The sequence below is a fragment of the Dama dama genome, chromosome 6 (assembly GCF_033118175.1).
Source record: "Dama dama isolate Ldn47 chromosome 6, ASM3311817v1, whole genome shotgun sequence".
NCBI classification, from domain to species: Eukaryota; Metazoa; Chordata; class Mammalia; order Artiodactyla; family Cervidae; genus Dama; species Dama dama.
Genome location: NC_083686.1, coordinates 991888 through 1018635, shown reverse-complemented (window position 1 = coordinate 1018635; position 26748 = coordinate 991888). Strand labels below are relative to the sequence as shown.

At 65.7% G+C, this 26748-nt stretch overlaps 2 protein-coding genes across 3 annotated transcripts; both read right to left on the bottom strand.

Annotated features, from left to right (window-relative positions):
- Positions 1-3864: 3864 nt before the first annotated feature.
- LOC133058564 (basic proline-rich protein-like) lies at positions 3865-14211 on the bottom strand. Its single transcript, XM_061145277.1, has 17 exons — positions 14098-14211; positions 13917-14054; positions 13728-13806; positions 13028-13130; positions 12783-12921; positions 9868-10000; positions 9682-9750; positions 9298-9511; positions 8484-8777; positions 8112-8356; positions 7693-7768; positions 7352-7538; positions 6880-7145; positions 5446-5530; positions 4908-5084; positions 4598-4752; positions 3865-4525 (listed from the first exon to the last, which is right to left on the bottom strand). Exons 1-17 carry the CDS (start codon positions 14209-14211, stop codon positions 3865-3867), a joined length of 3135 nt encoding a protein of 1044 aa, XP_061001260.1.
- Positions 14212-16540: 2329 nt separating this feature from the next.
- Positions 16541-26629, bottom strand: TACC3 (transforming acidic coiled-coil containing protein 3). Of its 2 annotated transcripts, none has more exons than XM_061145347.1 (16): positions 26205-26629; positions 24453-24615; positions 24144-24286; positions 21861-22751; positions 21255-21309; positions 20962-21115; positions 19790-19842; positions 19460-19548; positions 19165-19369; positions 18868-18972; positions 18430-18506; positions 18286-18329; positions 17791-17951; positions 17138-17244; positions 16887-17007; positions 16541-16769 (listed from the first exon to the last, which is right to left on the bottom strand). In XM_061145347.1, exons 2-16 carry the CDS (start codon positions 24612-24614, stop codon positions 16704-16706), a joined length of 2433 nt encoding a protein of 810 aa, XP_061001330.1. In that variant the 5' UTR covers position 24615; positions 26205-26629; the 3' UTR covers positions 16541-16703. The 2 variants fall into 2 exon arrangements, with proteins under 2 accessions (XP_061001330.1, XP_061001331.1); XM_061145348.1 differs by lacking the exon at positions 26205-26629 and adding an exon at positions 25073-25245.
- Between the last annotated feature and the right edge of the window lie 119 nt (positions 26630-26748).

Genomic DNA, 26748 nt, shown 5'->3' with positions numbered 1-26748 from the left:
CTGTGCCCTGAGACAGCGAGGGTCACGCCGGCTCCTGGTCCCACCCCCCGTCCAGCCTCCGCCCCTGCTCTCAGGCCCACCCCTGGAGTCCTCCTCGAGTCTGGTCACCCTGTGAATACTGGGGCGCCCCCAGATGGACCTCGGCCTTCTCCCCCACACTCCTGGGCCACTGCAGGGGCTCCTTGCGTCCACCTGGCCCCTGTGGTCCATTCAGTGGCCTAGCCCCTGGGAGACGTGGGCGGCTTCTCTGCCGAACTCCAGGCCCTCCTGGGCAGGACCACACGCAGGATGGTCAGGGTGCCCCCAGACCCCCACTCCATCACTCACTGAGGAGCGTGGCAGACGCCCACCCACACCCGGCATCCTCCCCAGGGTGCGCCCATCTTGGAGAGACGGAGGCAAGGTGGCCAAGAGGCCCCTGAATGGTGCACAGGGAGGCGGCCACTGGCCTTCTGACTGGCTCATGCTGCGGCTTGGGCCCGCAGAGGGCTCTGGTTTCCCTCTGCCTGGGTGTGCTGCAGGGGCTTTGCGTAGGAGGGGGTGGTCCCCCCTCTGCAGGTGACACTTGGCGGGCGGGGTCACAGGCCAGGCAGCAGGGAAGACCGTCCACAGCATGGGGCGGGCAGGGTCGGGCTGCTGCAGGTGGGTGTCTGGGGCTGTCCGGGGCCTCCGTCTCACCCAGCGCCGCGGGCAGGGGCCTGGGAGTGGGCTGCCCAGGCTGGGGGCATCCGAAACCTGGGTCTCTTTGGAGGAGAGACTTTGCCCTTTGTTCCCAGCCTGTTGGCCTGTTGGGGTCAGTGGTGGGACCTGGCAGCGTGGGCAGCCCTAGGCGAGGGCCTGACGGGGTTAAGCGGCTGCCTGCGCCCCCGCCGTTACAGTCGGTCATTAAAACCCCATCTCCCGCCTGTGTCCCGGCCCTCCTGGGGCCTCCCGGGCCTTTGTCTCATTTTCTAAGAGTCTGACAGGATTGGCCCGGTGGGGGCCCAGGAAGCGAGGGACATGGCGTATAAAGCCCCCTAGCTCTGGCGCCTCTTCTGCCAGGGTGCCAGCCCGGAGCCGCTCCCAGGACACCCTCCCCGGGGGCTGGCACGGGCCAGGCCGGGCGGGCGGCCCCCCAAGCCCAGCCTGGGGTGGATCCGCCCCAGCCGCACCCCCCGGCCACCCCTGGGCTGTTCCCAGGCCCGTGGCGGCAAGCCCCCAGCCCCCCGCATTTGCCCACGCTCCACTGAAGGTTGCTAGGAGCCAGGCGGGGGTGGGGGCGTGCGGCGGGCGGAGGACCCGGGCGGGGGGCGGACGCCCAGGGACAAAGCCAGCCTGTGATTAAGTCATCTGCCCGTCAGCGCCCCGCGCTTCTCTCCGGCCAACAGAGGGCCACTCCTGCCACGCCCTGTGGTCCCTGCGAACCGCCCCCCAGCCCTATGCCCCCTGGCCAGGCTCAAAGCCCCCCACCGAGGTCCGGGGGTCTGCCCCTGTCCACCCTTCCCTGCCGTGCAGCTTCCAGTGCCCAGGTGTCCCTGGCACTCTCCTGAGGGCGACCGCAGCCAGGACCCCTGGCCTGGGACCCCCAGCAGTTCTGCAGGCGGAAGGCCCCGGGCCCGGACGCCCTGTCCATGCACCCCCAGCCCTCTTTCCAGCCCCGCAGCCTGAGCTCCGTTCTGAGCTGGGGGTGCTGCCGCGGGGCCCAAGGAGTGGGCCGGTGTGGGTGGAGGGCCCCCTCACCTAGAGGAGGCGTGGGGGTCGGTCCACGAGCCCCCCGCTGACCTTTCTTCTGCTCCCAGTGTCTCCCCGTCCCCAAGGAGGGCCTCCTGGGGGGGCTGGTCTCTGTCCCACCTCCAGGGAGGGGGATCTGCCTTCAGGGCCCTGCGCTCTCTCTGCAAAGCCCCCCGCCACTTCAAAGGAGGAGTCCAGCCTGGGGGGGACCCTGGGAGGGCACCAGGGCAGAGGGGGCACAGGAAACCACGAATCCGCGTCTTCACTGCCTCTCACCACTGGGCACCTACAGGGCGCTGACCCTCACCAGCGGGCACCTGCGGGGCGCTGACCCTCACCAGCGGGCACCTGCGGGGCGCTGACCCTCACCAGCGGGCACCTGCGGGGCGCTGACCCTCACCAGCGGGCACCTGCGGGGTGCTGGCCCTCACCAGCGGGCACCTGTGGGGTGCTGGCCCTCACCACCAGGCACCTGTGGGGCGCTGACCCTCACCACCGGGCACCTGTGGGGTGCTGCTCCAGCCACACCAGGACCTGGGATCCCCACTTTGGTCCCCAGTTAGCAGGTGTCCCCAGGGAAGCTTTTGCTTTTCCAGAGCCAACTCGGAGTGGGGGCGCCGTGGGCCCTGAAGGCACCCCACCCCTGAAGTGGGCACCGTTCCCTCTGGGCCTGCCCCGGATGGGTGGGATCTCCGCCTGGGCTGAGCCCGGTCAGATGGGGTTTCAGGATGGGGCGGAGACTTCCTGGGATTTGCTGCTAATCAGGGCCTTGGGCGGGGAAGTTCATGTGTGGCTCCAACAGGTTATCTCTGCCTGGGAAAGGGGCAGGGTGGGGCCCTGGGGGGGAGGGGGGCACCGAGGGCCTCAGGCGGCCTGGGGGTGAAAAGGCCGGTGGGGCGGCTCCGCAGGTCGGGGACCCCTGGAGGGCCTGCCAGCTGGGAGGGCTCCCACGTGTGACCCCTTCTCCCCAGGAGACCCCTCTGCCTGGGGGACGTGTGAGGGTGGGGGCAGCCCTCCCGATCCCCGTTCCGCTGCTCATGAGGCAGGGAGTGGGGCTGGGGTACAGCTGCAACCTGGGTCTCGCTAGAACCCTGCTTCCCATCCTGGGACTCGCGGTCGCTTGGCGGGCAGTCCCGGCTCAGGCAGAGGTGTGTTCTGGGCTCGGCCCCCGGGTCCCGGCCTCTTTTTCCGGCTCCATCTTGTGCGGGCCGGGGGTCAGGGAGGCCGAGAAGAGCCTGCCCGCCCTGCCTGTCCCCATCCAGCAAGTGTCCACTCTGCAGCCCCCAGGGTGCCCCGCAGTCACGGACGGGCGGCCCCCTCACAGGTGTGCCCCAGGGTGGGGGAGCCCCACGTGTCCGGCCCTCCCCCTGGCCTCTGAGTGCTCCCGAGGGGAGGACAGGAGGCAGCCGTCCTTAGCCAGCCCCCTCGAAATCCATCTGTGGGGGGACACCTTCAAATTGACTCTCTCCCTCGCGGCCTGGCTGGAGTGGGTGGCGGTGGTGGAGCTGGCAGAGGCTGGAGGCCTGCGGTGCAGGGGGAGCGGGCTGTGGGTGGAGATGTCAGCCCTCGAGCCCCCGCGGGTGGGGAGCGGGGCGGGGGGAGGGGGATGCTCTCGAGACACTCAGCCCGCGCCTGCTGCTACCTCCATCCTGCCGAGGCCTGTCCCGGCCCGGCCTTCCCAGAACCCCAGGCTGCAGGGCTGGGTGGGGGGGTCTGTGCCCCCCCTTGTTCTGGCAGGAGCCTTCTGTGAGGTTCCCCCACCCCGTGGGCCTGAGGCAGGCCCAGGCCAGAGGGGTCCGTTTAGGCCTGCCCCAGGGCCCCGCGACACAGAGGGACGCGTCCCCTCCCCTGATGTGGCCCGGCTGTTCCAAGGTGAGCCTCCCTCAGCCTCGGGGTCCCAGGCTCTCCCCACATGTGCGGGCGTGTCCCGGGACTGGCTCTCACCACGTTCCCCCCTGGTCTTGGCCCCCAAGTCTCACCCGACACCTGCCATCTGCCTGGGGAGGCCCCCCGCCCGCCTCCCCCCAGGGCAGAAGCGCTGGTCTCCAGCGGTGCTTGGGACCCTGTGGGGCAAGGTCAGAGGATGAAAGTGAAAATGAAAGTCGCTCCGTCGTGTCCAGCTCCTCGCAGCTCCTGGGACAGCGCGGAGCGCGGTCAGCAGGTGTTTGTCAGGTGGGCCGAGGGCCCCGGGAAGCCCTCGATGGGTGCTGGGTCCAGCGGTGAGGTGGGGTATGGCGGGCAGAGGAGGGGTGTGGGGCTGGGGGACACAGTGGGTCCGTGAGGCCGTGGTGGGGGCGCGGGGGGGCCGGTGCAGGCAGCTGCTGCAGGTGAGGAGACGGGAGTGGCTGGTGGGCACGCGGTGCAGTGGGTGGACGGGTGGATGGTGGGTGGAGGGCTGAGTCCCTGGAGGACGAGCATGGAAACAGGAGCATGTCTCCCAGAATCCTGGAGCCCCGCGTGGGGTGAGGGTGGTGTTCGGAGCTGCCACGGAGGCAGCAGGAGTCCCAGGGGACAGAGCGCCTGGCCCGATCCACCCGCCTGCGGAGAGGGTGGCCGGGCACCTGCCTGGGCCTGGCGGCCTTGGGGGTGGGGCGCGGGGGTCCCCAGGAGGGAAGCGCCGGGAGGGGAGAGTTTCCAGGCTGGCTGGGGCTTCCGGCCCCGGGAGTCCAGGCCCCACCCAGGGACCTGGAGCAGAGTTGGGACCATCGGCGGGCACACAGGGGGTGGGGAGCACCTGGCCTGCCTCAGTGGGCCCCGAGGACTCCCCTGCTGTTCCTGCTCCCAGTGGGCACAAGGCCGAAGGATGATGTCACGTCTGCAGCGGGGGCCCCGGGGCCTGGCACGGGCCCCCACCTCAACCCTGCCAGCCTCCGCACCCCCAGGTCACCCCGGGGTCACTGAGTGGGCGGGCACCGTCTCCTGGGCAGCCTCACGTGGTCTCCCTGAGTCCCCAGCCTCCTCGCTGGGCAGGGGCAGCCTGGCTGGGGGCCGAGCCCGACCACCCTCTGGAGTTTGGGGTGGTTTGTGAGGAGACAGGCCAGGCTGGGGGGCAGACATTGAGGGTCAGGGGGGCGCCTCCCCCCTGGAGCAGGAGCAGGGAGGCCGAGGCAGGAGCCCAGGACGCCGGGGTCCCATGGGATGCCGCCAGCCCTCTGCGCCCTGGACACTCTGGAGGGGACCGTCTGCTTGGTGCCCACTTGCCGGCAGGCGGGGCACTGAGGCTGGGCACTATCAGGGCCAGGGGAGACCCGCGGCGCTGGCCCCAGGCCCACGGGTTTGACGGGTGCTTGCCCCCCAGCGCCGGCCAGCCTGGCCGTCAGCAGCGCCCCAGAGGCACAGGGCTGCCCCTCGCACCCTCCTCCCACCATCTCCTCCTCAGAGGTAATGGGGTCCCCAGGTGGGTGCAGGGGCAGACATAAGATTGCGGCCCCTCAAGGCCCCTTGCCGTCCGGCCCATCCCGCCTCGCTACGTGGGGGCCTGTGGCCGCCCCACTCTCTGAGCAGGGCTGGGCTGGGTGGGGGTGCGCCAGAGGGCAGAGAGGGGAGTCCCAGGCAGATGACTGCTGCATCCACAGGCAGAGCCAGGAAGGCTGAGTGGGCAAACCTCATCAGAGGTGGACTTCTGAAGCTGCGTTGCTGACCGCCCGCCAACCTTCCTCATCCGTGGTCCGCCCTGTGCCTGCGCTGCTCCTGGGGGCTGGGTCTCTGTGTGCGTGCGTGTGTTGTGGGGGAAACCAGGGCCTCCGGCTGCCCATCGGTGCCCTCGGCCACGTCCTGACCACCCCAGGCCTTGGCCAGCCGCTGCTGGGCGTGTCCCTGCCTGGAAGGGGCCAGACAGGGCCTAGGAGACGGGCCTCTCCTGGGCAGTGTGATCCAGGCCCCTCCTGATCCGGGCCCTTGGTGAGTGGCACACGGGCTCCTGCTGGCCCCCTCTGGGGCCTGGGCCGGCCACCCTTGCAGCTTGGGAGGGCCCCCAGGTCAGGGAACTGGCCATTGTGTCAGGCTTGCGACCCAGCAGGTCCAAGCTCCAGCCTCCATATCTGCAGAACGGAAGTCACGACTGCCGATGGCTGCTCCTGGCCGGGCGGGGAGTGGGCAGTGAGCCCTGGGCCGCGGGGGCCACCGTCACCCCAGAGGGGCCCGGCCCCCCTCCCCAGGCCCAGCGTGGAGCAGCCGTCAGCGGGGTCCCCATCTGGAAATGATTGCGCCCGTGGCCCTCAAAGATATAATTAAAATATATTGGGTTTTTATGCTCCTTCCTCAGCCGGGGAGGAATCCAGGCTGGTTATGAAACTGGATCGCTCTGACGTGGGGCTGGGGCATCGCACGCACGGATGGCTGCTCTGAGCCCGCCGGGTCGTGGCTGCCCCGGGCCGCTGCCCCCGGCTGGAGGGGCCCTGTCCTCCTCCGGGAGGGTGGCCTGCTGGGCGGTGGACGCGAGGCCCCAGCTTCGTCCTCCCCTCCTCCCGGGAGCACCCCTTCCCTGCTGCTTCTTCATCCTCCAGACCTCATCCCTCGCCCCTGGGAGCCTCCCTGGCGGGATGGGGCCCCTCTCCCCCAAGCAGCCCACCTGGGCAATTCAAGGGGCATCTTGGCCCCCAGGGAGGGTGTGTGGCCCAGGGTTGGTCTGGGGTGTGCGGTGCCAGCCTCTCCTGCAGCCCAGGTGCCTCAGCCAAACCACAGGCTCCAGGCGTCCGGGGTCTGAGACCTGCCCAATGAAGCCCCCAGAGATGCCGGCCCCTGCTGGGGGCGCTCACGGAGCAGGTGTGTGCTGGGTGGGCCCTGGGGCCCTTCCTTCTCCAAGGAGCCTCTCTGACCCTCCCTCTGCTGTTCCCCTTGCGGAGGCAAGGGAGCCACAGGTCCCTGCCCCCCCTCCCCATCACAGCCCCTCAGGGAGGGGAAGGGGCAGCAGGCCGGCCCCCTAGACCCAACCCGGGACCCTGGCACAGGCCCCAGGTTGGGTGGGCCCCAGAGTGCACCACAGGCTCCGGCCCAATGGGGGCCCTGCCCACCCGCCCCGAGGCTGCTCTTCCGTCGGGAGGAGCCCTTGTCCCAGCGGGGCAGGCTGGATGCGGGCGGGATGGACGGCCTGTCCGGGTCTGGTGGGCCGTGTCACCCCGCCCCTAACCCGGGGCCGTGGGGGTCAGGACCCCGGCCCCTCCTATCTACCTTGCGGCTGCCGCCCCTCCCTGCGGGTCCCTGCGGCCCTGCCCCCGTCTCGCGTGGCCCCGGGGGTCACCGTCCTGGCCGGCACCTGCTGAGAAGCCTCCGCCCCCCACCCCAGGCTCCCCGGAAAGTGAAGTTGCGGGGTCAGCACTTGGGGTGGGGGTGCTCCTCTGAGAACTGCAGCCGCAGGGCAGCGAGGCCTCTGCGCGCAGGCTGGTGGCAGGACCCGGCCTGCCGGCCATCCTGTCAGCCTGGTGGGTCGAGGGGCCCTGTGAGCAGGTGGAGGTCAGGAGCCAGGGGGCCGGGTTTGAGGGGGGCCGACAACCCGCGTGACGGAGGAGCCGGCTGGGGAAGCCCTGGCACCCTGTCACCCGGCTCCCGCCCCCCCGCCCAGCCCCAGTGCGGGGGGGGGCCCCCAGTGTATCCTGGCCTCAGGCCTCCCCCTGGTCTGGCCGCAGGCAAGGCCCAAGGCAACTTCCTCCAGGAAGCAGGCTGTCCCTGGCCGGGGAGGGTGTGTCGGGCCTCCGGTGGGGCGCTGGGGGGCCAGACAAGCCTGGGCCGGGGCGAGGGCGCATTCCTGCTCCCCGAGCCTGCGGGGAGGGGGTTCCCAGAAGCGCGGGGAGGCCTGGCCAGCATCCCGCGGGGAGAGCCCCCGGCACTTCCTGCTTGGCAAGAGGGCGCAGGGCAGCAACAACAATTGTGCGTGCCCGCCCTCCTGGGCACCCCCCCCCCTCGGTTCCCCCTCCTGGCCTCCCTCCGCCCAGGCCCCGCGGCCTCCCCTCCGGGACGCAGACTAGACAAGGCCGGTCCCCCCACTTGCCGGCCCTGGCACCGCCGGGCGCCCGGTCTCTGCTGCCCACTGTGTCCTCCCTCGGCTCCCCCGTCTGGCCGTCTGCATGAAGACATGTGGGCCCGGAGCCCACCCCCCCAGGAAGCAGAGGAGGGCGGGTGACCAGGGCAGGGTGGGGGCGTGGCCGTGGGCGAGTCTCCTCGCCAAGGGGTGGGCCCTGTGGGGTGGGCCCCGTGCAGCCCGCCCTGCAGGGTCGGGGAATGAGATCACGCTCCGTGCGGGCGGGCTCCGGCTCGCAGGTTGGGACAGGTACCCGGCCGCACCCGCCCAGCCTGCGGCCCTTGGGCTGGGCTTGGCCGCCCCAGGGTACGCCGAGACCCTCCTGGCGTGGGGTAGGCGGGGCTTCACGTGCCACCTTCAGGAAAGAGGCCCCCGCCCGGCCTACCTGCTCCTCTAGGAAGTCCCCGGACCCCCAGGCCGGCCCACAGCGGTGCCCTCACGGAGAGGAGGGGGGAGTGGCCGGCCTGACGCGGAGGCCTAGGCTTCTCGGGCAGCGTGGGGTGGCCGGGCCTGGACGCTGCTCCTGGCTCTCTGCTCTTGGGCGGTGAGCAGAAGCCCCCTCCTGCCCCCTGAGGCCTGTACTGTGAAGGCGGAGGCGTTGACTCCTCCTTGGGTCCTCTAGATGCTGGCCTGGGGGTGGGAGTGGCATGCTCCTGAGAGAAGCCCCCACGTCCAACTGGAGAAGCTGGGCGTGCAGGCCTGAGCCTCCAGGCAGCGGAAGCAAGCAAGCCTGGCTGTGTGATGGCGGGGCGGAGACCGGGAGGCAGGGCCCCGGTGGGGCGGGCTGGTGAGGATGGGTGGCTCAAGGATCCTGCCGTCGGGGTCCCGTCCTGGCTCAGCTCTGTGGTGAGCCACCCGAGGACTGGATGCCGGATGCAGGAACGTGGGGACCCTGAGTTGGCTGCACGTGTGTTTCTGGTTTCTTGATGCCTGCCCGGAGTGGAGCTCGTGCGAGAGGCACCCCTTTCCTCGGGGCAGGAGGACCTGCCTGTGGCCCCGGCTCGTGGCGTGGGGCTGGATCCCGGTGGGAGGACTCACTTGCAGCCCTGGCCTGTGGTGTGGGGCTGGACCCCGGTGGAAGGCTGTCTTCCAGGCTCAGAGGAGCCTGTGGGTCCTTGGCCCGTGACCTCCTGCGGCTGGGAGAGGCTGAGAGGTCTGCCTGTTGTTCAGGAAGGGGCAGAGCCTGGCCAGGGTGCAGGTCCAGCCCCTCCCTGGGTCACCCCCGGAGCCCCGGCCTCTGGCCCTCGGGCACCAAGGACTCTCTATCCAGCTATCCTGCGTGGAGAGCAGGCACCCCAGGCCGGGAAGCCTGGTGGGTGGGGAGCCAGCATGCTGAGCAGGGGTGGGCAGGGTGCTGTGAGGACGTGGCCTGACCTTGCTGGCCGGAGTGGCCCCCGGGAGCTCCCTCAAGCAGATGCAGCCCTGCCTCCCTGCCCACCTCTGCCGCGGTCAACCCACCGACGAGCTCTGCGTTTGCCCATTCATTCCTTCATTCCTCACCCGCCCACCCGACCCCCAGCCAGAAAGCTGAGTCCACCAGGGCAGCGACTAGACGGGTTGTCCGTGCTGACCCCAGGGCCGGGAAGAGCGCGTGGAACCGGGAAGGTGCTAGTGAACTAAAGAACCAACGGCTGAGCGTGTGGAGCAGTCGTTGGATCTCGGGATCACACGCCTGCTGATGGCTGGGGAGCAGTGAGTAGGGGTCTGGACAGGGGTCTACCCAGAGTTCGCGGCCCCGAGCACCCCTGCTACCCGTTGGAGCTGTTGGGGACCCAGCCCTGGGCCCTGGGAGGGGGCGGGTGTGGACAGACAGGAGCCCTGGGGCCCCACCCCATCTGGGAATCACCCCTGAGCCAGGCACACGGGGAAGGGCGACCTGTCTGGGGGGACCCCTCGGGCCCGCTCGCTGTGACCCCGGTGCTCTGGGGGCCCCTCACCCTCCCCGCCCCACCCACCCCCCAGCTTCTGCCCACACTGGCACCTGCCAGGACAGGCCCTCACTGATGCCCTGTCCTGGCGAAGACCTGGTGGGCAGACAGCAGGTCAGGTCGGTGTTCCGCCCTGCGCTCCCATGGATGTCCACGGCGGCCACTCTGCCAGGCCTGGCCGGGCTCTGGGCCTCAGGCTCCGGCTCCCTTCACGATCCAGCTGCTCCGCCCCCGTCCCAGCCCTGCAGCCGGCTGGGCCTGTCAGCGGCCCCACTCGGGAGTGGGCACATGGGGGGTGGACAGACGGGAAGCAGGGCATGAGGAAGGAGGACAGGACAGGGCACCCCTGTGGGGACCAGGCCGCCACCACGTGGGGCACAGCTTCACCCACTCACTCACTGAAACGGGAGGGAAGGGGCCGGGCCACAGCAGTTTAAAGAACAACGGAGCCCAAGGACAGGAGATAAACTGATTGGAAACAATAGGTCCAAGATGGCAGAAGAGCTGACTTCCACTAGACCTTGAGCCTCAGAGCTCATTGTGATGGATCAGTAAGCTAAGTGATGCGCCCGCGGGTGCCAGGGCAGTTTGGAGGCCCACCAGGAAGGGTCACAAAGTGGGCAGTGGCCCAATTCCTGGAAATCCCCACCCTTCCCCAGGCTACCCAGAATACTCCGCCCACTCATTAGCCTATGCAATGCATATGTGCATCCTCTGACTCTCTGCACCCTCAGTTGCCTTTACCACTGCACCACCTGAAATAACTCACCCCTATAAACTCTGATAGCGCAGTCTGGTAAAGAATCCGCCTGCAATGCAGGAGACCCCGGCTTGATTCCTGGCGTGGGAAGATCCCCTGGAGAAGGGAAAGGCTGCGCCCTCCAGCATTCTTGGGCTTTCCTGGTGGCTCAGCTGGTAAAGAATCCACCTGCAATGTGGGAGACCTGGGTTCAATCCGTGGTTGGGAAGATCCCCTGGAGAAGGGAAAGGCTGCCCACTCCAGTATTCTGGCCTGGAGAATCCCATGGAGTGGATAGTCCCTGGGGTCGCAAAGAGTCAGACATGACTGAGCGCCTTTCCCTTTCAGTATAAGCACTAACAACCCCCGCACCCTAAGGCTGCTCTAGCCCTCTGAGATGACCCGGAGTCTGCAGGGCTTGTTTCTCTCTGAATAAATCCACTTCTTAGCTATCACTTTGTAGCTCACTGAATTCTTTCTGCCTTGAAACATCTTTAGCTTCATTAAGTCCTGAGACCAGGTGTGTGATCTCGGTTAAAAGTGGGACTTCTCTGTGGCCCGGTGGCCAAGACTCCGAGCTCCCAATGCAGAGGCCCAGATTTGAACCCTGGTTGGTAAGCTAGATCCCACGTGCTATGGCAGAAACTAACCAGGCACCCTGTATCGCTAGCCCTGATCCATCCTGTTCTCCCCACCCATTTTACCCGCAGATGTTTGTCCTCCGACTTTCTTGCTTAACTGCACTCTGAAAATGAGTGCCCTCTAGCTACACCTGACATTTACCCTTCCAAGACAACACTCCCTAACTCTCCCTTCCTCTGCAAGCAGTCTTCATTGCAGAAAGAATGTCACAGTGATGGTGACCCTGAGGACCCCCAAACCTGCCCTGGAATCACCCTAATGATCTCAGTGCCTCCAGGAGGAGGAGAATGCCCAACCACACCAACAACCCTCCTTATCTTCAGCCTGTTTTCCATCCTAAGCCATAAGACCTCTTCCAGCTTCCCAGGAACGGGCGCATAGTCTTGGAAGTGTCAGCTTGCTGTGGTCCCCTCTGCCTGGCAAAGTAACAAAGGCGCTCCCTTCAGTGTAGTCGCTAAGTCGTGTCTGACTCTTTGCAGCCCGGTGGACTGTAGCCTGCCAGGCTCCCCTGTCCACGGAAGTCTCCAGGCAAGAACACTGGAGTGGGTTGCCATTTCCTCCTTTCTACTCCTCCAAAACTCTGTCTCCATATTTACATTTAGCATCAGCGAACAGCGGCCGGTTTTTCAGCAACACACATGCTAAAGCTAAGCGTTCCCATGCCACCACTAAAGACCCCATGTGCCGCAGCGGAAATCAAGATCCCGCGTGTCGCGGTGAAGACGGTGCCCAGCCAAGAGAGAGAACGGGGTGGGGGGAACTGCAGGGAGAGCCCCAGGCTGTCTCGTGGCTCTCCTCCTCCCCATCCCGTCACTCACTCACTCACTCATTCGTTCCTTCACTTGTGCTCTTATTCACTCGCTTGCTCCTTCACTTATTCATCCATTCGCTCCCTCATTCACTCACTAGCTTATTGCTCGTTTCTTCACTCACACTCGCTCACTCGCTCATTCATTCATTCACTCGCGCTCTTATTCACTCACTCACTTGCTCATTCATTCACTCATTCACTAGCTCACTCATTCATTCACTCACTCATTTATTCGCTCATTCACTCACTCTCTTGCTCATTCATTTACTCACGCTGTTATTCACTCACTCACTTGCTCACTCATTCACTCACTCATTCACTGACTCACTCATTTATTCACTCATTCAGTTGCTCACACATTCATTACTATTTATTCACTCACTCATTCACTCGCTCACTTATTCATTCACTCATTCATTAGCTCACTCTATTCACTCACTCATTCACTCACTTGCTCACTTATTCATTCATTCACTCATGCTCCTATTCACTCACTCATTCACTCATTCATTAGCTCACTCATTCATTCATTCAGTCACTCAGTCACTCACGTGTCAGGTCATCCCAGCCACTGTCTACAGGAGCCAGGACTCACCCTTTCTCTCTGCTCTGGATCCAGGTAGGCTGCAGGAGGTCTCTGGGTACCTGCCCACCCATCCACTCATTCCCTCTACCAACGCTCTTGAACTGTCCTGTTGGTGCCCAGCACTAGGTCTGGGACAAAGGCTGTATCTCCACCTCAGCCCAGCCCACTGCTGGGTCATTATAGACGTGAAGGCCCTGAGTCTAGCACTTCGTGTGCCTGTGTGTCTGGCTGGGGGGGTGGGTGGTGGCAGCACTCACCCCTCTACGAGGGAGCCCAGAAAAGTCACTGGACAAGGCTGGGCTGGGGAGGAAGGTAGGGGGGCCCTGCTGTGGATGGTCTCACGGCCGCACCCTGGGCTTGCTCAGACCCTCGGTGGCGATGGTGTCGGTCAGCTCCCCGCCTTCCCTGGGCCTGGGCCCTGCCTGCTGGCCCCTGTGTAGTGGGTGGGCCTGTCCTCCACAAACGAGGGGCTGGGCCAGGCACAGGGGTCTGAAGAACAGAGGGGACTGTGGGAGGGCAGGACCTCGCCCCAGACAGCCGGGCAGGGGGCCAGGGAGGCGGCCCCTTGACTCCCTGTGGTGAGGGTCCCAGAGACCCGGGGGGCAGGGGCCGGGCTGGACCCTCGATGCGGTGCGGACCGCCCGCGGGCGTCTCAGGCTGGCCCAACACTGCCCCCTGCAGGTCGCCTGCGCTCCCGACTCCCAAGGGGCCACAGCAACCCCGTCAGTGCAATGGGGGGCTGGGCACCTGAGGGTCCGGAGAGCGGCGGCCGGGCGCCAGGGCCGGGAAGGGCATGTCTGTGCTGACACGGACAGCCCCGCGGGTGTGCCTTCTGCCCCGGGGACACGCCCCCACGCGGCCCCCGAGGACACGCCCCCACGCGGCCCCGGGACACGCCTCCACGCGGCCCCGGGACACGCCCCCACGCGGCCCCCGAGGACACGCCCCCACACACCCAGGCAGGGCCCGCCCCCCTCCCCCCGCATCCCACCCCAGGAAGCCCCCAGACAAGCCCCGGCTAAGTCAGGAGGGCCCTGCTCATGCCCTGCCCAGGCGGCTCCGGCTGCTCCCCACCAGCTCCTGTCTCCCAGTGACCCGGGTGCCGCTGGGCCCTCCCTTCTGGGCCCCCACCCCAGACTCAGGAACAGGAGCCCTGCACCGGGGCAGCCAGGGGCAGGGAGGGAGCTCTGGGGTCACGCCCGGGTCACACGGGCACAGACAGATGCCACCGGTGGGTTCTTCCCTGGGGGCAGGCGGTGTGGAGGGGTGGCCAGCCCCAGGGAGAGCGTCCCCACTTGCTCGGACTGTGAGGGGCTGAGGGGGTTTGGGGTTTGGCCTCCGCTGGGGGTCGCTATGCATGCAGGCAGTGCTTGACTGCGGGGAAGGGGGGGGGACCCGTGGCTGGAGTGGGCTGGGGTCACCCCCAGGAGTGTGGCAGGGGTGGGGACACAGAGGCTCAGCGGGGAGCCCTGTGGTCAGCCTACTCTGCCCAGCTCCCCAGTGAGAGGGCTGAAACGGCCCAGGCAGGCCATCTTGGGGGACAGGGGCCGGCGGTGATAGCCATGGACCTGGGCATCTCCATGAGGCAGGTGCCAGCCCGTGGTGGGTGTGGCCACAGCTGCCTGGAGGACAGGCGGCAGCAGGGGGCCTTGGGTGAGACGGCACCCCGCGTGGTGGGGTCATGAACTGCTCTGGCCTCCACTGCAGGGGACACTGATCCCACAGCCCCTGAGGCTGGAGGGTCACAATCCGGCGGCTGTCGCTGCCTTTTGGCCGCATCCTCGTGGTGGAGGCAGAGAGGCCTCGACGTGAGGACACTCGTCCATCCCATCACGGGAACCAGCCCTCAGCTTCCCCCACCGCCTCCTGATTCCATCGCCTTGGCCTTAGGACTCCAGCCCCTGAATCTGGGGGGCACGAACGTCTGTTCTGTAAGTGGGGTTCTGGGTCCCACCCCACTGCTGGGAGGGGTTCACTGACTGTGCGTCCAGAGGCGGCTGCCAGGGCTGGGCCCACGCAGCCTCCGCAGCCTCCTTGCTGGCCGACCCCTTCCCGCCCGGCAGAGGCCCCCGGCCATGGTGATGGCGTGCCGGGCGCAGGGGTGCGGAAGCCAGGGCTGGGGCTGCGTGCCCGGCTCGGGTCATGTTTACCCACAGGAGCCCGGTGCCAGGCCCCCGCCCGGCCTCTCGGCCCTGAGTTGACTCGGGCCCCAGGATAAACACCCATTCAGCTGCACAAGGCCCCTTTGTCCAGGGCGAGGCTGCCGGCCCAGGATGCTGTCCGGCGGCCCGTGTCCTCAGTGTGGCCAGCCGCCCCTTGTGGCCTTGTCCGGGCCCTGCTCAGAGGCCTCAGCTGGGGACAGGGCCCTGGGTGGCTTGTGGAGTGGCAAGCAGCAGGGGGCAAGCCTGTGGGCCTTCTCGGAGCGGCTGGGACCCCGCCGAGCCATGTTGCTACAGCTTTGGGGGCCCCCCCGCCCTCGCCAGGCACGCGCGGGAGGAGGGGTGGGGGGGGCCCAGCGCTGCAGGCATCCCTTGCCCACCCCAGCCCCTGCAGGTGGGCCCACAGACCCCTGGGCAAGGCGCGGCCAGCGAGGGCAGGGCCTGGGGTCGGAGGTGGCCGGCTTGGGCCTCGAAGGCTCAGCCTTGGGGCCAGCGGGGGTGACTCTGGTGGGAGACCCGGGACCCTGCAGCCCTGCCCCTGGCTGGGTTCGGGTGCTGAGGACGCCCCCCCAGGAGTTAAGCAGAGTTAAGGGTCCCTCAGGCCCAGCCCAGTGGCTTGGCCCTGACGTGGGAGCCGCGACAGCTTCTTGAGCACAGGAGGGCTGTGTATGACTCAGGTCAGGAGAGGCCTGCTGGCGGCTTTACTGAGGATGGGGGAGTCGGGGGACCCACAGGGGACCCCGCAGGTTGGACAGGAGGGACTCAAGTATAGGCCCCGGGAAGCCTGGGGCTGGGAGGAGTGGACCCCCGGTCCCCGCCCTTCTGGCCCGTGTTGGCCCCTCTGGTGACAGTGGGGGCCGCAGGGTCGCCCAGGGTGGGGGTGTGGGGTGTGGGTGGGCATCGCCGGGGTCCTGTCGTCCTGCAGCTTGTGGCCAGCAGCGACCCCTGGTGGCGGCCAGCATGCCACTGCAGCCCCCCAGGGGCCTGCCCTCCTGAGGGTGTCGGGGGCCTGCTGCCCCTGTGGGGACCGCCGCTCGTGTGCTGGTGGCCCCCTCCTAAGGCCAGCGCCCTGGGGTCGGGGTGGACGTGCAGACCCTGGGAGTGCCCTGCGGCTGTTCCCCGATCCCGCCATGAGGAGTAACAGCTCCAGAGGTCGAGCTTCCGTGACCGGTATCCAGCCAGCGGTCCGGCTGCATCCTCCATGGCCCCGCTGCCCTGAAGGCTGGGCCTGCTAGGTTCAGAAGGGTCCCCGCGGGCCGCCCGGCCCTCACTGCCCCCAGGCCAGGAACGCCCAACCCTGTCCCCACCCCGTGGGAAGGGGCCCGGAAGACGCACTCTGCGCCGGTGACCAGGGTCCGGTCGGCGGGGACAGCCTCGCCTGGGGAGCAGGCCGCTGGCACTGGGGGTGGACTCTGAGCCCCACTTTCAGACTGTACTTCTGAGCCTTTTGTCTGTCAGGAGCGGCGGATGTCTGTCTGGCAGGCCTCTGCAGGGAAACCGCTGTGGAGACCCCCTGCCCGTGTTGCCATGCATGGCAGCTTCCTAGGTCTCGGGACTGGGGGCTTCCAGCTGGGAGGGGGGGCAAGTGGGAACTGCCAGTTGTGCGACAGACCCCTCACCCCTGTGAGTGTCCCACTGCAGGCCTGCAGCCCTCCATGGGACACAGAGCCGACCCCCGCCGTGGCTGCTGTGGTTTCCTTTCTTCCACGAAGGCATTGGTCTGCGAGATCTGTGGTCGATACAGGCAGCGTCTACTCCAGCACCACGTGGCTGACCAGGCAGACCAGGGGGATTGGGGCCCACTCAGCCGACACTCAGGAGGCGCTGGCGGCCAGTCAGGCAGCTGCGAGGTGCAGGGCAGGGACAGGACGAAGTTACCAGAGGGACGGCGGCCGTGGTCAGGTCAGCAGAAACTGCCCCTTTAATGAAGACCAGGACAGCTCTATTGCTTAGATTTAAGGGAAACTTTATTTTTTTCCTAAAGCAACCAAGTTTAAAAACGAATTGAAAAAACAATTGACATCAGTAGAGAAGAAAACCCTAGACAGACAGACAGACAGGCAGACACATAGACACACACACAGGGAAGACAGCAAGGTCAGGGCCATTGCATCAGATTCTCTTCATCTTGGAAATGAGGTCGTCGCAGATCCTGGTCAGCTCATCATTCTCTTTAGTCTGAAGAGGAGAATTGGCCCCTGGATTTCTCACAGTGCTTGGAACCTGGAGCCCCCGAGCCACAAGGGCTGCCCGCTCCTGCCCCCTGCTCCATCCAGCCTAGGGCTCTGCGCCCACCTTCTGCTCCACCACCTTCTCCAGGGAGTGGACACGCATCTGCTCCTTCCTTAGGACCGCCTGCAGCGCCAGAGCATCTGTCTGGGCCTTGCTCCGGACCTGGGAGATCTCCTCGCTTGCCCTAGAGCAGCAGAGGGCCCGGCTGAGCCGTGGGTGGGGCCAGACACCCCGGCTCCTGCCCCCCCAGCTCCTGCCCCCCCCCCCCCACCCTGAGCCCCCAACCCAGCTCCTGCCCCCCGAGCCCCACGCACTGCTGGAGCTTCTCCTCCGCCTGGGCCTTCAGCGCCTGGTACTTCTGGGCTTCCTTCTCCACCCTTCCTATGTAATCCTCCACACACTTCTTCAGCGACTCTTCGTTCTGGAAGGAAGATGGACGCTGAGCCCCGAGCAGAGACCCAGCTCTCTGGGGGGTTCGTGGAGCAGCCGTGGTCGAGGCCACGTGGGAGCAGCCTGCCTGTTTCCCTGCAGACAGCCTAGGCCCCCCCGACCCCCACCCGGGACCCTGAGCGCCCCTCGGGGCCCTGCCATGGGGTTCCGTCCAGGCACTGTGGGGGAAACTGGTTCAGGCACCAGGCCCACGGAACAGCCTGTCCTGTTCCCCCAGCCCCGGGCTCTGGGGGCCGGGTGCACTGCGGCCCCAGTGGTGGGGGTGGGGAACAGCACAGCGGCCAGCACAGACCCACAGTCTCTGCACAGGCCCACACAGACCCCTCGCAGGCACCCGTGTCCAGTCGCAGTTAACAAGCTGAGAGCCCAGGGTGTGGGCAGAGGCAGGGCTGAGCCTGGCCCCACCTCCGGGCCTGCCTTCTCGCTTCTGCCAGGCTCCACACCAGGGCGCTCAGCCCCTCCTCCTGCAGGATCCCCACCGCCCCCGCCCCCGCCCCCAGGCTGGCCCAGCACCCACCTTGCGGTAGCCTTCGATCACCACCTTCTGTTTCTCAAACCGCTTGAAGAGGTCGGAGAACGACTTCTCCATGGAGTGCAGGTCTGCTGTCAGCTGCGCCTTCTCCTTCAGGACCTTCTGCATCTCGGTCTTGGAGAGCTCCTTCTGTTTCTGAGCCTCCTCTGGAGGAGAGACCAGCACCTCGGATCGCCGGGCGGCAGGGGATCTGCCTCTCTCGGGACCTCCCAGGGCGGACCCTCGGGGCTCCAAATGCTCAGAAAACAGCCGTCTCCACACCAGCTACGCCCGGAAACCGAGGCAGCTGGCAGTGAGCCCAGACCTGTCCCAAACTCGGGGCTTCCAGCCCGGACACGGCTGGTGCCCAACATCCACGGAGGCCACAGTGGGACGCACAGACCCCCCAACCCGCCCACCGCCTCACCCCGGATGGAGGGGAGGGGAGGGGAGGGGAGGGGAGGGGGAGGGGAGGGGGAGGGGAGGGGGAGGGGCACTCACCCATCACCTGGTACACAGTCCCCTCATAGCTGTCCATGATCTTTCTGTGGGAGGGGAAGAGAGGAAAGCAGAGGCGTGAGCCGAGCACCGCACGCACGCACGCACGCACGCACCCACGCACGTGGCGGGGGCGGCCACACTCACCCCATCTCTAGGAGCCTCCCCTCCAGCGCCGTGCACTTGCCCTGCAGCGCCTCGTTCTCCTTCTGCGTGGCCTCCACCTGCGTGGCCACACGCCTTCGTTGGCCCAGGTCCCCTCCCCCCCTCCCCCGCCATGCTTGGTGGATGTCCTGTGCTGGGGACACCTCCCAACACGGGCAGGGCGGGGTGGCCTGAGGCAAGTGGGAGGTGCTGGGAGCAGCAGGGTCCAGCCCAGGCCTCCACCCGCTTAAGACATCGCCCTAGCCTCGTGCCATCACCCAGTGAGGAGGCTGGGGGTCATCCCCCTGGGACAGCGCAGACCCTCATGCCACTGGTTCTGAGACACAAGTGGGACGGAAACAGGATGCCCGGCTGTGAACCACCCCGTTAGGGCGCGGCGGGTAGAGCCTGTGACTCTGCCCGCCCCAGCCCCGCGCTCACCGCCCTGTCCAGGTCCTTTTGGCTGTACTGTAGAACATCGACGATCGGCCCAACAGGCAGCAGTGGGGCCCCGGGCCTGAGGTCACATGGAACAGGGCAGGGCGTCTACCGGAGAGACCGGCGGGGCTGTGAGCTCCCCCACGCGGCCCTCCACCCCACCGGCTCCCCACAGCACAGCGCGGCCAGAGGCGACCCCTCGGCCCCCACCCACCCCATGAAGCCTTCAGATCTGCAGCACATGAAAGCCGGGCCCTTAGAACAAGCGTGTCTCTAAAGCAGACGGGACGAAGCACTTACGGGAACGCCCAGGGCTCCTGGGAAGTCCAGGTCAAGCAGCTGGGCCTCCCGGGGGCTTCCAGAGGAAGGCGCGTCCACACCGCGAGCACCGAGACCAGGAGAGAAGCCACCTGCCATCTGCGTGCGGCCGGGGCTCTCCTCGGAGGCCAGAGGGCCGGTGCTTGGGACAGGTGGGCCCCACGGCCTGTCAGGCGGCCTGCCTCTGCTGTGGGCACACAGGAGCACGCCAGCTCACTAACCAGGCCCCGGGGCGCCGTCCCCGCCCCCAGCCGCCCCTGCCGCTGGCTGGGCATACCTGCTGGGTGCCAGGGCCCAAGGACTGTCCTGCAGGAGTGGGTCGAAGTTGAGGTACAGTGACTGCTTCCTCAGGGCCGACTCTTTAAACTAAGAGGGAGGGAGCAGGGTCAGCAGCGTCCCCAGCATGCCTGCCTGCCTGCCCCGTCCCTCGGGGGAGCCCAGCACACAGGAGACGCCTCTGGGGCCTGAGCCAAGTGGTCTGGGGGCTGGGGCGGGGGGCTGGGTGCACTGAGCAGAGTGGCTGCAGCAGGGGCCTGGGGTGACGCCGCCTCCAGGGATGCAAAGCCTGCCCCTGGTCAGCGGGGCTGCGGCGACGCTGGATACTCACCGAGGACGCTCCAAACTGCTCCAGGTAGTCCACCTCGGCCCCTGCGCCTAGGACTGAGAGGGGGTCAGCAGCCGCCCCCACCCGCCACGGGCTGCCCGCCCCCCATGGGCCTCAGATGAGACATGGCCAGGTCAGCCATGTGCCCCCCAGCCTGATGCTTGGCCGTGCACAGCACCCCTTCCTGGGCTCCTGGACCAAGCACCCTTTGCTATAGAGCAAGGTTGCTCAGGGTGCCTGGGGCTGGAGGGTTGGGGGGGCGTGCTGTGCACCCCGGAGGCATCACAGAAATGTTCCTTGGGGACCAGGTTGCCCTGGTTGAGAACCACCATGGGAGGGCCTTTAATATCTGATAATCCAAACTCTGCTTAAAAAAACCCAAGGGTGACTCACGCCATAGACAAAAAATTTAAATTAACACCAAAATCCCAAGCAGCAATGGAACAAATTGGGTTTGAAAGTGGACATCTGTGCTTCTGAAGACACCATCAAGAAAGTGAAGACAGTTTTTGCAAATCATGTACCTGACAAGCAATTCTTATCTGGATTATATTAGAAATCGGCATAGCATAATAAAAAAAACAGTTCGAGTAAAACCAGGCAAAGAATCAGCAGATGAAGGTCAGGAGCACGCACACTGCTCACCATCAGGGAGCAAACCCCCCAGGCAGCCACCCTGGAGGGCAGCACAGGCTGGACCTCAGACCCTGCGGAGACGGGCTGGGTGGCAGCTCCATGAGCACACAGAGTGGGCCCCCGGGGCCTCTGTCCAGAGACAGACACGAGAGCACCTCTCCGGGCAGCCCACTCCTGAAGGCCAGAGCAGCTGGTGGAAGGAGACAAGGCGCCGTCCACGGCGGGGATGCTGCTTGGCCAGGAGAGAAGCCCTGACTCACCCTGACCAGAGGCAGAGTGTCACACAGTGACATGTGACACCAGGGCCCCTGCGGCAGAGGGAGGCGCCTTCCCACTCCCAGCCCTGAAGGCACGGTGAGGACCCCACAGAGACCCTCGAGCTCTCCCGGCCCTGAGGCCCCAGCCGCGCTAGGGGGGCTCAGCCTGCGCCCCCGGGATGGGCGGGCGGCTCCTCCTCCAGGGGCCTCGGTTCTCACAGCCCCTCCCAGCTCGGCGGCCTGCCACCTCCTGTGCCCACGCTGAGGATGGCGACCACGTACCCTCCACAGGGTCCCGGAACTGCTCCCCACTCAGGTCCAGGGTGGGCTCTGGCTCCCTCTCGGTGGGGGGCGTGGGGTTGGTGGGTGCAGTCGGTGGCTTGCTGCTTGGGCTGCCGAGGGGCGCCGACCCCCCTGAAGAGCCTGTGGTCCCCTCCTGAAAGGGAGGCCGGGGTCACTGCGGGGCTGGCTAAGACGAGGGGGTGCGGGGGAGCATGGGCAGTGGCATGCCCACCCCTCCCAGCCAGCTTCCCTCTGCCTGCGATGCCCTGCAGACGTAGTGCCCGCGCCCATACCTCACCCGCCGCTCCTGGGGTCCTTGTCCCGGGTGTGTCATCTGGGCACGCCTGCCTGAAGAGACGGGGTCAGCAGGGCCTGAGCCCACCCCCAGCTCTGCGCTGCTGGGGTCCTGCAACCCCTCCCCTAGAAGCCAGGCTCAGGGCTGCATCGGGGACCCCACAAAGCCACCCCCACAACTTCGCCTGCACAAGAATCGCTCCTCAGAAGTGGGCAAAGCACCCCGAGTCCATTTCAACTCAAGTAAAAGCAAAAATAAGTGAATCCTATGGCTACTAGGAAATGGCAACAGCAGCCAGCCCGGGAGGCTGGGGCCCAGGTTTGGCACTGTGCGCCCCTGGGAGTGGGCGGCGGGAGGCAGGTTCACTCTGGGAGGGAGACGCGGTGCTGGGGGGTATTCCTCAACCTTCCAGAGGCGCAGACAGCCCTCCTGGACTGCATGAGCACCCTACCCATCCCTGGGGGGCCCCGCAGCAGAGGGATGCTTCCCCACTGGTCCCCAGGGACTGCAGTGGCCCCAGGGCCCCCACCTGGGGAACATGTGGCACCTCTGGTCTCACATCTGCCCTGGAGCAGACGACCCGCCACTGCCAACCCATGCTCACCAGCTCAGAGACAAGGCCTCTGCGGTCTGGACGCTCTGGGGGTGCTCCGGGGGCCGGGCTTCTCCACCATCCACGGCCGGGTTACAGTCTGGGTCGTCCGGCTTGTCCCAGCTCGGGCTGCTGGACTCGTGGAGAGCGAGCTCACAACCTTTGCCCGCCTCCTGGGCGGCCTTTCCGGGCCTCGCCTCTGGTCTCCTCAAGGGGGGCTTGAGACCCAGGGTCTTCCCTTGCTTCCGCAGTGGGGGTGGCCTTCTGCTGGTGGCGTCAGAGAAGTCAAACTCCAGCCGGATGGGCCCGCTTCTCAGAGAGCTGGTGGCCTGGCCACTAGCCTCCTCCCTCCGAGCACCAGGGTGTGTGTCCCCTGCAGCCTCTCCAGGGCTGGTCAGGGCCATGTTCTTGCTGCCAGCGGCATCCATGGGGCCCGTGGGGGCCTCTCCAGGCAGGTCCACGAGGGGCTTTTCTCCAGGATGGGCACCAGAGGGTGAGGTGGGCCCAGCGGGGGGAGCAGGGACGCCTTCTGAGTCCCCTCCTGTAGCGCTGAGCGGGTCCTCTGCCGTGTCCCGGGATGCCACCTTGGGGGGCTGTTCTGGAGCCACGGGGCCGAGGGGCATACTCTCCTCCGAGGGCCTCGGGTGGACGTGCTCCTCCTGGGCGCACTCGGGGCTGCCGGGCGCTGGGCCTCGGGAGGCCTCAGGGCTTTCCACACTCTCTGGGATCTGCGAAGAGCTTGAGGGACCCAGGCTGACCAGGGGAGCTGAGGGGGGCCCACCAGGAGGCTGGTCTTCGGAAGCTGGTCTCACATCCTCTGAGGGGGGCTCGGTGTCAGCCGGTACTGGCTTCTGGAGAATTCCATGGGTTGTTTTGGTGTCTCTTTCCTTGGTGAACTGTTGGCTTTTCAGAAAGCAAACTTAGTTAACACTAAGGAACTAGTTAGGACTTTAGTTAGATTTTAGTCCATGTGAAAACATTAAATACAGAAATAAGCATTCTGTCAACGCCCTCCTTGGGATCAGCTTTCACAAGAACATTCCCACAAGTTAGCGTTGGCGGGCCCTGGAGACACAGGTGACAAGAGCAGAAGCCTGACTGCCGACAGTCAGAGTTGAGCTTCCCCACACCAGCCCACTTCCCCCTTCTGGCTGGGGACCACCAGCCACGTGGTCAGGGACAGTCAGTGCACACGAGGGTCAGCCTTCCCACTGGAGAGAGAAAGGCCAGGTTGAGGCTGAGGCCTTCAGGAGGAGCAGGACCCCGGCTCCCTGCGGCTGGAGCAGCTCAGAGCCGGCGTCTCAGCAGCCTGGCCTCCCTCTCCTCTTTGGGCTCTGATGAAACGACAGTATTTGATTCACTCTAATCTCATTCAGCTGAATTTCAAACAGAAAAGTAAAAACCTGAAGTTGAAAAGCAGCAAGGAGACCTGGGTAGAGGGGAGTCAGGTGCAAGGAATTTCCACCCAAGGGGAGGTGGAAATGCCGCCTGGGGACATCTTACTTGAGCGAGAGGTGAAGGGTATGCTAGAGATATTTTGCTTTTATACCTTTCTCTGCACATCTAAAATCTGTTTAAAAGAAAAAGGAAGCTTTAAACTGTGTAAGTCGGCAAAAGTCAGAATGAGGCTGACTTTTATGCCAGCGAGGCCCCTTCCCACTCTGGATTCAGTGGGTCCCTTGGGGGCACTCGCTGGGTAAATTCAGCCAAATCTGGGGTGAAAAGCCGCCACCAGGGTCCCTGTCTTCAGACAGAGGCAAGAAAGCCCAGGTGTTCACTGAGCTGACCACCACACCCAGCCAAACACCTAATGCCAGGTGAGGCTGCAAAGAAGCACCTGCTGGTCAAAGTCAAGTGTTTCCAACCGGATCCGTCAGACCGGCCGGCACAACAGCCAGCCCCTGTGCCTTCAGCAGCGAGGACTGTCCACGGTCCCCTCCCGGGCGGGCTGTGAGCACAGGAGGAGACTCCTGACGGGTGCTGACACAGCAGCAGAGCCAGAGCGCCCCTCTCTGGAGATTCGGCCAGGGCACTTCAGGAAGTTAGAGGAACAAGAACCAACGTCAATTGGCTGGCAAGGGCACAACAGAGAAGCAGAATGTAAAGTTCACACTTCCTCTGTTTCATTGCTCACTTTTCCAGTAACAAACGATTTCGGAGGTGCTCTGGGCCATGCAGGACACAGAGCGGAGACCAGGAGGAGCCTAACCGGATGTGGCAGACTCTGCGAACAGAGCTTTTCTGCCGAGTCCCTGAGGCTACGGACGGCAGTACATCAAACAACCCCACACTTACTTCTCTTTCTGCAGACAGACTTGGTGGCAGTTTTCTAATCCAATGGGGTCGCCCAGAGCAAAACAGGCTTCGAGCTTGCTGCCCACACTGGGACTTAAGATCCTGTGTGTCTGTGGGTCCCGCAGAGGTGTTTGAAAAGTCACCTGTTGGGTAGAAAAGAGGGCACCTGTTCAATAATTCAAATCTTCGACACCCCTCTGGCAGCACTGTGCCCTGCCTGGGCAGCTCAGTAAGTTGCCAGGAAAGCAGGTGGCAGGGTAACCTCTCGAGGGACACGGTAGATCGAACGCAGGGGCCTGACGTGCTTACCTTCACAGCTTTGGCTGTGCTCTTCGGTGGCACATTCTCTTTCTGTGACAGACGGAGAACAGATGATCTTCCGGTAAGTTCCGGTGGTGAAAACAGGAAGTCGCAATTTTCTGTACTTTTGTCACCAGTGACATTTTCGTCACTGAAGATATGCAGACTCATTCTGGAAAAGCAGATAGTTTGGTGTCAGGAGGAGGGCAGTGACCCTCTGTTGCCTGAACGCTCATAGGTGACAGTGACAGGGCTGGCCCCACGGTGCTGCAGGGAGATGTCCCCTTTCGGCACAGGTGGGTCAGACGTCAGCCCGTGTGTCCTCTGCCAGGCAGTCCCCATCCTGTTCCGGGGGAGCTGTCACCTCCCAGGAGTAAGAGCCGGAGGAGCCTTCAGTTCACAGGGCAGGAGGGCAGGCTCAGGTGATTAAAACAACTTGAACTTTGTGGGTAAAACTTCAGAGACAGATAAGGGCTGATCAGTGATGAAACTGAAGCAGCAGAGGAAGCCTGGGCCCCTTCATCAGGTGGAGCAGCTGCCAAGTTTGTGGAGAACAGAAATGTAATAGGGCCCAGCAGCACGGCCGAGGAGGAGCTGGAGAAGGGAACAAGCAGCAGGTGTAGAGTCACCTGTGGGGAGTTGAGTTTCTCCATCAGGGGCCTCCAGTCAGGCCCAGGGGGTTCCAGGAGAGTCTCATTCCTCCTTCCGGAGGCCCTCACGATGGTCAGTGCCACGGCATTCCCAATTTAGGAGTCACCAGAGAACTGGGCATTCGCCTCGCGGGGACACTACAGGTAGGTATTCGCTGGCGGTGGGGACCCTGGGGACTGGTTGAGGAGGCCAGGTGGCTGGGGCAGGGGGAGAAAGGATGGCTTGAAAAAGAGGTGAGGACAGGGTGACAAGCCACCTCGAAGGGCTTGGGGGTAGGGGATGCCTGTGGAGGACAAGAGGGGTAGGAGGGAAGGGGGGGAGTCAGAGGCTCTGGCACTGGGTCAGGGGCAGCCTGGTCAGCTCCTCTTGGCAGCAGGCTCACACACTGCATGGGGAGAGGGGAAAAATGAGCCTGAGCCAGGGGCCACTCACTGTGAGGTCTGGCCTGAACAACTGGGTAAACAGGGGAGGGGGCTGGATGGCTGCAGGACACAGGACGGATAGAAGACTTAGAGGACGGCTTTCCGGCAGACGCCCCTTGGCCTGGGAAAGGTGCGGGAACAATGACGGCAGCCCTCCGCAGTTTGGCTTCTACTAATAATGAGGGCTTCTGCTCAAGAGGAGGAGTCTTTTGAGCAGAGGAGGGTTGGCCAGGGAGGCGGGGAGGGATTGGGGACCTAGGGTGAGCGGGGTCTGCGGAATCAGGTGCAGCAGGAGTCGGCGATGGGTCCGGGTGGGGCTGCACCCAGAGGGGCGGGGATCGGGAGGGCAGCGCTGGACGCAGGGCAGCGAGCGCGCGTGTACTCAGGCTCGGAGTCACCGGGCGTCTCGGGAGGCGGGGGCGGGAGCCCATCTGCTCTGCTCCCGGTTGCGGCCGGGTCGGCGGGATGAGGAAGGCGGAGGGGACCCTGAGGAAGCGGCGGGAGAGCGGCCCAGACCGCGAGGAGGGCGGAGCCGGAGGCGGCAATAGGCCCCGGTCTGGGGGGGGGGGGGGGGGCCGGTTCGCCAGCGCGGCAGGCAGACCCAGGCCGACAGAGCCCTAAGGCCCGGCTAGAGGCATGTCCGGACCCCCGAGCCGGGACCCCACCGCTGCCGCCGTCGCCCCCTTACCTGTCGGCCGCCGCACGGAGCCCAGGGTGGGAGGCGCCGAGTCCGCGAGCCCCTCAGCCCGCCGCCGATTCAAATACCGACGGTTGGCGAGAGCGGCCAATCAGCGCGCGGCTAAGGCGGGGCGCGGGGCGCCGACAGCCAATGGGAGGCAGAACGTCAGGCCACGCCCACTAGGAGGTTTAGTTTCCGGGGCGAGGGCACGCTGGGCGCGGCGGACGCCGGATACCTCAGTAAAGGCGGCCGGCCTGATGCGCCTAGAGGAAAGGCCGCACGCGGGTAGATGGTGGCTGCGGAGCCCGCCGTCGCCCAAGAATCCCGGGCTTTGCTGCGGATGCGCCTGGGCTGTGCGGAAATCAGGGCCCGAGAGCCTCTCCCCCGAGTCTCAGTTTCCCCAGCTGGGCAATGGGATCGAGTGCAGCACCGCCCCCAAGCGGGTCGTGTGGAAGAGCCAAACCCTCGCGAGAACTGTAGCGGCAGCTCGCGAAGTGGGGCCGAACGAGGGGCCCGGGAACTTCATTTCCCAAAATACTCTGCGGAACTCCAT

Coding starts and splice junctions, on each gene's coding strand:
- TACC3 (XM_061145347.1), bottom strand. CDS start 24,614: ATGAGTCTGCATATCTTCAGTGACGAAAATGTCACTGGTGACAAAAGT. Junction 24,287..24,452: donor GCACAGCCAAAGCTGTGAAG/GTAAGCACGTCA, acceptor TCTACCCAACAG/GTGACTTTTCAAACACCTCT. Junction 19,549..19,789: donor AGCAGTTTGGAGCGTCCTCG/GTGAGTATCCAG, acceptor CCTCCCTCTTAG/TTTAAAGAGTCGGCCCTGAG.
- LOC133058564 (XM_061145277.1), bottom strand. CDS start 14,211: ATGCGGCCAAAAGGCAGCGACAGCCGCCGGATTGTGACCCTCCAGCCT. Junction 12,922..13,027: donor GCCCGGCCCCTGCCCCCCGG/GTCTCTGGGACC, acceptor TCTGTTCTTCAG/ACCCCTGTGCCTGGCCCAGC. Junction 10,001..12,782: donor AGGGTCTGAGCAAGCCCAGG/GTGCGGCCGTGA, acceptor TGGTCCCCACAG/GGGTGCCCTGTCCTGTCCTC.